Source organism: Pangasianodon hypophthalmus, chromosome 25 (genome assembly GCF_027358585.1).
Source record: "Pangasianodon hypophthalmus isolate fPanHyp1 chromosome 25, fPanHyp1.pri, whole genome shotgun sequence".
Taxonomy (NCBI): domain Eukaryota; kingdom Metazoa; phylum Chordata; class Actinopteri; order Siluriformes; family Pangasiidae; genus Pangasianodon; species Pangasianodon hypophthalmus.
Genome location: NC_069734.1, coordinates 4,420,609 through 4,430,300, shown reverse-complemented (window position 1 = coordinate 4,430,300; position 9,692 = coordinate 4,420,609). Strand labels below are relative to the sequence as shown.

The 9,692-nt window shown below is 35.2% G+C and overlaps 1 protein-coding gene across 1 annotated transcript; it reads left to right on the top strand.

Moving 5' to 3' along the window:
* Nucleotides 1–3,566: 3,566 nt before the first annotated feature.
* On the top strand, nucleotides 3,567–9,488 carry LOC113540842 (GTPase IMAP family member 4-like). The gene is made up of 3 exons (XM_026937455.3): nucleotides 3,567–3,747; nucleotides 5,776–6,355; nucleotides 6,639–9,488. Exons 2-3 carry the CDS (start codon nucleotides 5,884–5,886, stop codon nucleotides 6,704–6,706), a joined length of 540 nt encoding a protein of 179 aa, XP_026793256.3. The 5' UTR covers nucleotides 3,567–3,747; nucleotides 5,776–5,883; the 3' UTR covers nucleotides 6,707–9,488.
* The last annotated feature ends 204 nt before the right edge of the window (nucleotides 9,489–9,692 follow it).

The following is a 9,692-nucleotide window of genomic DNA, read 5'->3' as shown; positions in this document are numbered from 1 at the left end:
GCAGCCAAAAAAAGTTGCTGCATTGCTTTTTTTTTTTTTTTTTTTAATCCCTGCGATCCACATGGTTAAAAATTCATTTCATCATAAAGGTATGATCTGCTAAAGTAAATACAAGTGTAGGAACATAATTTAGTGCTGGTGAGGGGAGAAATCATCTGAGAAGAAACACTGAGCTGTAAAAAAAAAAAAAAGTTCCTATGTTGAAGCTGTTTGAAAGGTGACTGCACTACAACATTCACTTTCGATTTGGTGTCCAAAAGTAAGCATGTAACTGATTGTGTGGTTTCTAAGACAGAAGTCGCAAACCGCAGTGTTACCCTATGTTCATGCTAGCAAGCGAGTGTATAGCCACTGCTACTGTTGTAACCTGTTACCATGCACTGTCCAGTACTTTTTTGAAAATGTAAATGCTTCTAATGCTCACTAGTTAAACACAAATTAAATAAAGTGCTAATCTATGTGAAAATTGGTTATTTGATTTACATGTTATGTGCTAGGATTTGTACTAGCTTTGTTGGAGATTAGCAAAGCAAGCTAACTATTCAAACTCACCATGAGGCTCTAAAAATCTCTATTACTTCCTTACAAGCTTTATCTTTCTTCATAATGTGTCTATAAACATTTAATGAATGGTCGTATATAACGGGATAAGATGAAAACACAGTTAAATTCATGCACACACACATACACACACACACATTTCTGGTTAATGCTAACTAATTGATACTAATCACAGTTCAGAATTAAAGTTGTTCATGGGGGAATTGAAGAAACGTTAGACCACGCTTGCCACAGGATTGGTCTTGGCTTCATATTGTGCACATACATACCAAATTCCTGCTCGTGTAAAGGTATGGTCAAGCAGCTTCCACACTTGTTTTTTTTTATCCATTAGTGCACATTTAACATGTAATGCTATGGGAATTGGCAGCAAGGTGCGCACAAGGTAGACGCTGCTATCTCTGAGGGGAAAAAACACTGCTGTCATGCTTTTTGTTCATCTTTCAAACTTGAAAAAAGTTCTTTTTTCAGAAAAAGCTGAATAAAACTATCAAGCATTTTTTTTTACCTTTTGCTGCAGGTTCAGGGGCCAAGCAAGAAAAACAAACCGGACGACAGAGTGAAAAATGAGATTCACTACTGAGCGAATATAAGGAGATTAATGACATGTTGAATTGAAATATTTCATTGCCAATATTCCAATGTTGCATTGTAACTAAAAAATAATGTCTCTTTGGGGAGATGTGATGTGATGTCCCTCTTTAACTGTCATACAGTCACGCCAAATGCAGCTCAAATTCTTTTGATTTTCTGCCTCCAAAGCTACAACGAAACCCCCCCAACCTCCTCATCACTAAAGTTACACAAATCTTTATTTCATCTGCATTACTGATAATCATAAATCTAATCTAGACAGAAAGCTAGGCTAGTTAGTTAGTCAATACCATCTAGCGGTGTTAAGGTTACAGTATGCAGGTCACGTGAGCTGCTTTTTTCGTCCACATCAGCACAAACTGTGCTCCATTTTGTAGCAGTGCTTATGTATATTTTGTTTTAACTGATGCTGAATTATAAAATAGGTCACAACAGGGATAAGACTAGCATATCCACTGAATGGTAGCCTTTACAATCACGTCTTTCCAGATCCTTTGAGATTACACCCCCAATTAGTTTGCAGTTTCCTAACATCCAAGCTTCAAAGCTGAGAAGCTGCACCTTTTATTCCTTTACATCAAAGGCTATTATTCCTTCCTTGCTCTCTTCAAATCAACATCTAGCCCCAGGATCTGTGCGCTTTCCCTTTCCCACCCCTCCCCTTGCAACGAAGAGCAAATCTTTCAGTCAGGACTTAATGAAAGCAGTCATAAAAACCAAAGACTTGAGCGAAGAGATACTACTCGCACCCAGAGATGTCAAACTGTTTATTGTTTTTCCTGCCTCTTGTCTTTTTACCAGTGCTTATTATTCTGTAACATCACATAACACCTAAATCAGAAACGACTCCCTGCTCTCTCACTGCGTGTAGCAGAAACATTCCTAACTCTCCGCTATTGATTGCGGTTTAAAATATACACAATTTGTGTATGTGTAGTAGTATATCATTTAAGATGCAGGGCTGCATTGCCAAGTTATCAGCACTGCTAAATCTGAGATCAAGATTAGCTAGACTTAGTAAGTTCAGTGATCATAAAGTGTCGGAGAGTAAAATACAGTCTAAACGTGCCACTGGATTATGGCTGGAACTGCGTGAGAAATTCACAGTATTGCAAACATACAGTCCAATATCATGGTTTAAGTTATTTCACCATATCTAGCTTTATTTGGGGATAAAAATGTAGGATACAGCTAACTGGCTAGCTAGTTATGTTGTACGATGTTGGTAATGTTCAACTTTTTTTCAATGTTTTTTTGTTTCAAATACTACAAACATAAGCTTCTGTTTATAGTTTTATTTGATATGAATCATTACTAATAGCTTGTAAGCTAGCATGGATTGGAAGCTAGCAATGATAACACCATTCTTCATCTACCTAATGTTAGCTAGTAAGAAGTTTTGTTAACAAGTTTTGTGGGAGATTATACACCTACATTATCTCAACAAAAATTTAAACCATTCTGAAAACATTAATATTGTGTGCAAGATGGTGTTGATATTTTTCAGTAGTTTCTCTCTCTCTCTCTCCTCAAAAAATCTCTCTCTCGTGCAGTGTGCTGGTGTCACGACATGTGAGGCAGAATTCTTTTTTTTTTTTTTTATTTAGAGTGAAGCTTTTGCACCATTTCAGCAGTCCTGAGAATCTGTTAGTGAAATAACGGTTCCAAGGTTTTAACTGATTTTTAAATTCATTCCAAAAGATAAAGTGAGAATTATCTTTAATAAAAAAATTGATAAATTGAATTAAATACAAGATATGAATGTTTTCTTTAAAAAAAAAAAAAACTTCATACTTTCTTTTCATTGAGAGCACATTTACAGCTGCTTTCCCCTACAAAAACTTAACTTTTGACTTTTTAAATTCATTTTTCCCTTTACCTCTTACCCTCTGTTCCCTGAAGAGGCTCACACAATTCCCAACTACAGACCAAAAGATCACATTTGTACATATTCACTAATTACATAAATCAGTTATTCTCTTTTCTCCCATTTCTAATCTTACAATAATTTCATTTAAAGAGGTGATAGAAAATTGTACTGTAACAGCACTTTTTTATCTTACAATTGTGGATTAACAAAATAACAGTTCAGAACACTTTCTCTAACCTTTTGGATTTCGCTTTTGTAATTTTACTCCTCACAAATTAAATCCTTTTTTTTCTCCAGCTTCACATTAGTGTTACTCAAAATATAATTTTTAAGAAGCAAATGTCATCTATGTTTAATTTATTTTATTTTTATTCTTTTTTTTATTTAAATCATGTCTGAGCATTACATAATTTTCCAAATCATATATTCCACTTATTCAGGCACACGTACCTATTGTGCGTGTACGTCTTTAAAGGCGTCACCTTTTGATCATGTGGTTATGAGTCAACATTTTTGAGCTTCTTTCAGTTTCTCTTATGCAGGAAGAGGGTTTCTGTTTATCAGAGCAAGTGTTAAAATATTTTGTCTGTATCATAGTAGTGCTTGATTTATGACATACGTTCATTTGGAAATTAGAAGTTTCTACTAACCTTCTATTATCAGACCTGTAGCTTGATACACTGAGAAAGAAGTTCGAGAAAACATGGCAGCTGCCACAACAGGTGGGTGGAATTTATTTATTAAGGCCTCGTGCCTCAGTTGTATTCTGTCAGTGAGAAGATTCAGGATAATTGATGAATGGTCTAATCTTTATATGTAGTTTAAGACAGAAGTTGTCTTCATAATTCACTTCTATAAACTTCTATAAACTTCTATAAACTTATACAGTACTGATTCATAGATAAGGGCGGCGTGGTGGTGTAAAAAAGGTAGCGTGGACATCTCACAGCTCTAGGATCTCTGGCTTCATCATGAGCTTGAGTTTCAGATATTCTCCTGTGTGAATGAGTGCGTGAACATGTGTGTGTGTGTGTGTGTGTGTGTGTGTATGTGTGAGTGGTGCTCTGAGATGAATGGACTGGCATTCCATCCGGGCTATATTCCTACCTCACTGCCAGTATTCCCGGGATAGCCTCCAGATCCACTGTGGACCTGACCAGGAAAAAGTGCTAATAGAAAATAAATGAATAAATGAATAAAGGATTCATAGATACATACAAATGTACAGTACATAGTACATACAAATGTAGCGGACAAATAGGACACCAAAAGTGGTAAATTAGCATAAAATATAACATATATACAGTACTGTGCAAAAATCTTAGGCACATGCAAAGAAATGCTGTAGAACAACGATGCCTTCAGAAATAATGAAATTAAATGTTTCTACATTAAAAAATAACTATAAAGAGCAGCAAACAGTAATAAATGAAACAAAGTCAATATTTGATGTGATGATCCTTTGCTTTAAAAAAAATAGTAATCTCAGGTGCAGTGTGTGCAGTTTTATAAGGAAATGAGCTGGAAGTGTTACTGAGCATCTTGCAGAAGCAGCCACAGTTCTTCTGGAGACTTTGACTGTCGACTCGCTTCTTATTTCTGCAGCGAAACCCAGCAGCCTTCATTATGTTTTATCTGAAAAGTGTCTCTTATGTAATCTACTGCTTTCTCTACTGACATACAAACATTTTTCTGTAACATTTAATTTTGTGCTGGAAAACTAATGTTTGGAATCTAAAAAGTTTTTGTACTGACTCGATAATGTAGAAGTCATAAAATAAAAATCTATAACAAAGTTTGTACTAAAATAAATAGGGTACCAATCAGTTGCACAGTACAGAAATATATATACAGTATATGCTGTAGTGTATGTTGTATTGTACAGCAACGAGTCAAGGTTGCAAAAAGTTGTCTAAGCTACTCTGTAACACAAGTGTGCTATTTTTTTAAGTACATAGTATTTTGATATTTACTATGATAACAAGAACGTTAGTGAAACCTGAGCTAGCCACATGACGACTGATGATATCTCTGCTGCAGCTGCAACAATACCAAGTGCAATAATCTAGTTTGTATTGTAATCACAGAATTACAATTGTAATTGTAATCACTCACTGACACTTTTAAAGTACACGGACTAGTCCGGGGTATTCTACTAACATGACTGAACTGTGTCAGCATTTACTTTTTTAATACTTAATACTTTCAAACTGTCTTATGTATAACCATACACTGATCTTAAGTGGTTATGCTTTGGTTTGTAGTGGCACATCACTTTAGCACTTTTGACAGCTCCATGGACTCTGAAGAGATAAGACGCCTGTTTGAAACGTACATGGAGAATAAATGCACGCTTCTCTGTCTACTCGTCACCAAAGTTGGTGTTTCAGAACTTTTTGTATCCTGACACCAATACATACTTTTTGCATCCTGAGACCAATACATATAACAACAGAGATATTCTTGTTTGAATTTTCTGGGAAAATTCATCTAGTTACATGCTTTCTAGAACCATATACAGTATGTAGTGCCACCAGAGGTGGGTCTTGCCAGTTTTTATTATGCGTTAATCAGTTCTGATACAGTATTGTTTCAATCCATCAAATTTTTTGTTGGGTCAGTATCCAGACTGCGATCCGTCAGTTGACGACCTCTGGACTAAAGTTATAATGATAATAATAATTATTATTATTTACATTTCACCACCTTACAGTTCTGAAATTGACAAGATTTGTTTTATTTTCCAACAGAAACGGATCACGTGAAGATCGTATTGCTGGGGAGGAAAAAGTTCCTCTGGAAATACTATCCTGAATAAGGAGGTGTTTGGAATCGATGAACAAACAGAAGTCTGCGTGATGGAAACGAACAAAATTGCAGGCATGGAAGTCACCGTGGTCGACACGCCAAGTTGGAACTGGGTTCCTGCAGAAGCCTCTTCAGATGAGCTTAAGCAGGAACTCAAGCGCAGTGTTGAGATGCTTGGTGAAGGGCCTCATGCATTTCTACTGGTTTATCCATTAGGGGCTGCGTTTCTGAAGAGACACAAAATTGCCATGGAAGAGCACTTGGAGCTTTTAGGTGCTGATGTCTGGAACCACACTATGGTCTTGTTCTCTCGGGGAGATTGGTTAGGAGAGGTCACTATTGAGCAACATATTGAAGGAGCAAAAGCAGAATTCAAGTGGTTGCTAGATCAGTGTAAGAATAGGTATCATGTTCTCAATAATAAGGTGAAGACTGATGAGATGCAGGTCATTGAACTCCTGGAGAAGATCCAAAGGATGATTCGAGGAAAAAGAAAGAGGAGCAAGGAAAATCCACCTCAGAGTTAGTACCTTGGTTACTTCACATTCTCTGTTATCTCTGTGCTATCTTTCAAGTGAAAAAAAAAAAAAAATTCAAAAAATATCACTGGTAACTTTTTTGGGGTAAAATTATTAGAGACATTTGATTTCAAAATCAGAAATTATAATAAGCGATGAAGTGATATGTGTTGGATTTCAGATGAATAAATTAAAGTTATTATTATAATTTTTTTAATTCAGCATTTTTATATTATTGCCATTATTTCCAATAAGAACGTACAATGAATTATTTTTTTCTGTTTTAGTGGCTGGAGAAACTCCTGCTACAGCTGAATATGGAGAAACCTCAGGCACTCAGAAGAAACTTAAATGAATCTGATGGGTGATATTATTATTATTATTATTATTATTATTATTATTATAATTTTTTTTATGTGTCTATACATTGTTTTCTATTGCATTTAGATTAGAGATCGGATTAGAGATTATATATTTTCAACAGGGTTTTTCTTTAAAAGATTTTCTGTAAACTTATACTGTAAGAAATACTACAATGTAAATATTCATAGAAGACAAAGAATGACCACGCTGGTAACACACTGAGGGTGATGTCACACTTTCCGTGCTAGCTTAAGTTGCGGAGCATTATTCAGAAGTGTTACCTTTGTTTTATGTCAACAAAAATATTTGTCACTTAAGATGAGAGATGTCATCTACTGGAATAAGCGTCAATAAATGTTTATGTAGGTTGTTATAAAATCAGTGGTCATAAATGGTCAGTGTAGGTCTTATTTAGCCTTATGAACAGCACTCCTAAGTAAAATACTACCACTTAAATGTTAATTTTAATACTGTATCAAGGTGTAGGGTGTTAAGCAGTGCAACAGCGATCCAACTAAACCTCATCACTGACTGTAATTTCTGCTCATACTGATGATTGTTAAACATTTATCCAGAAACTGTCTTTGTACATTTATAATTTGCCTTTTCACAAATTACATTTTGCCAATTTACTTGTAACATGGTGACAGTTTGCCTCACAAACAAAAACTCTTGGGCAGTGTAACAGTGGTAAATGATGTCCACCAAGCATTTTGGACACAAGGACAACCTCTTACAGCAAGGCATAAAGCTAACAGAATTAATTTCTAATCAATACTTATATTTCACACAGTAACTGCAATGGTTGGAAACATAAGAAGAACAATATAAAGTATTGGTACAGATCCAGTGTAGTCTAAAGGAAAAATCCAGTCTGAAATATATTAAATATGTTTACATTGAAATATTTGCAGCACGTTTATCGATTCTGGTGCTAATCTGTTGATTGGGTACTGTATTTTTATTATTCCTGTGAGAATTTTTTGTTTGTTTGGGGACATTGTTATTGCTAGTGTAGTTACAATTGCATTTAATAGGACATAAAATGGAAACGAGCTCAAACATAAGGGATTACATGACTACCTAATAGTATTGGTTATGATGGCATGTTTTCTTAAGTGATGGCATGTCTATGTTTTCTTTTCTTTTTTCTTTTAATTTTACAATTATTAGTATTTTAAGGTATGCAGAAGTTGAGACAGAATCTGCCTTTTTCCCTATGTATCTCTATTTATCTGTCTGAGGCTTCAGAATTGTACAGTATAAATAACTGTATACACTACATGGTCAAAAGTTTGTGGACACCTGACCATCACACATGTGGTTCTTCCCCAAAATGTTGCCACAAAGTTGGAAGCACACAATTGTCTAGAATGCCGTAGTATTGAGCTTTCCCTGCAACTAATAGGACAAAACCTGTTCCAGCATGAAAATGTCCCTGTGTACAAAGCGAGCTCCAGGAAGACATAGTGTGCCAAGGTTGGACTGGAAGAACCTGAATGGCCTGCACAGGGTCCTGACTTCAACTGGAAAGTTACGCACCAGGTCTCACTAATGTTCTTGTAGATGAATGAGCACAAATCCCCATAGCCACGCTCCAGAATCTAGTGGAAATCCCTCCCAGAAGAGTGGAGGCTGTTACAGCAGCAAAAGGGGACCAACTCCATATTAATGCCTATGGTGTTGGAATGAGATGTTCAGCAAGCACATATGGGTGTGATGGTCAGGTATCCACATACTTTTGGCTATACAGAGTATATAAAAATTAGCATGTGTGCCATAAAATTCTGAATTTCTACTTGAACTTACAAACTGTGTATAAAGATCCTGTTTGTCCACTGTATAAAATATTTGGGTAACACTTTATTTTACAGTATAACAAGTACCTAGTATTTAATAAGTACTGATGGGATGGAGCTTGTACAGCAGTACTAAATACTGATAATCTAGAATTTACAAATAGGAATTGCTGCTTACTTTGGAAGTTGTTGAGTAAGTAAGTACATGGTATCTAACGTGAAAATGAAAATCAGGTAAACTGCCCAAAAGTGACATAATAGTGGAAAAATTCTACCACACTGTTTTACTGTATAAAGGCATATGTGACTGAAACGAGTAGGTAAGAAAGGAATAAAGAAACACACTTTGGTGTGTGCTGTTAGGAAAATAATCAACGTTGTGGTGGTGTGATGAAGCCCAACGTGAAGCAGAGTTACTGTTACCCGAAATGCATCCCAGAATATTTTATTCCTCTTCTACCACAGCAATTTCCCATTGATTAAATTTTTCATTAATTAAACAATTACATATCATACTTTTTATCTGTTTATAGTTACAATTTCTTATAGTAGTACTTCTGTTTTTCAACCTGCAAAGTCTGCACCAAGTCCCACTGGGAAGACACTACCAAGCATCGCTTACAAATGCTCCACATTTACTTGATAAATATTAGGTAAAATAAAGTGCTAGCTAGATTAAAGACTGACATCTATATGGATCTAAAGGATCATAAATATCCAGCAAATGGATCACTTTCCCTGCACCTTTGTTGTTCTGTGTTGTTTTAATTTGATCTATATTTTTAGTTTAAATCCATGCAGTATTTTTTTTTCTTTTTTTATCTTGTTCTGCACCTAAACATTTCATAAAGCTACATCATGTACTGCTACATCTTCATGTTAAAGTGATATGTATTGTGTTCAAGTACAAAATGACACTGCCGTGTCATTCTCATTAGTGTATAAAAAGTGTTAAAATAAAAAGTGTTATTGAAACTAAAGAGTGTCATTTTACTCAGGATCTTACACTACTCAAAGCATTTATATATAAGCCCTGATTTGTAGGTTGTAGGTTTTTCTATTGACCTTTAGAAAAATGAAATAGTCATTATTACTGTACTTGTGATTCTTTGTAAGTTTGTAATGATTCATTGTAAGCATTTAAAAAAAAACTCTAATAATGCCTGAGAAAGCTCTAAT

Excerpts from the sequence above, each read along its gene's own strand:
- LOC113540842 (XM_026937455.3), top strand. The coding sequence starts at position 5,884 with ATGGAAACGAACAAAATTGCAGGCATGGAAGTCACCGTGGTCGACACG. Across the intron at positions 6,356-6,638 it reads CAAGGAAAATCCACCTCAGA|TGGCTGGAGAAACTCCTGCT; the intron begins GTTAGTACCTTG and ends TTTCTGTTTTAG.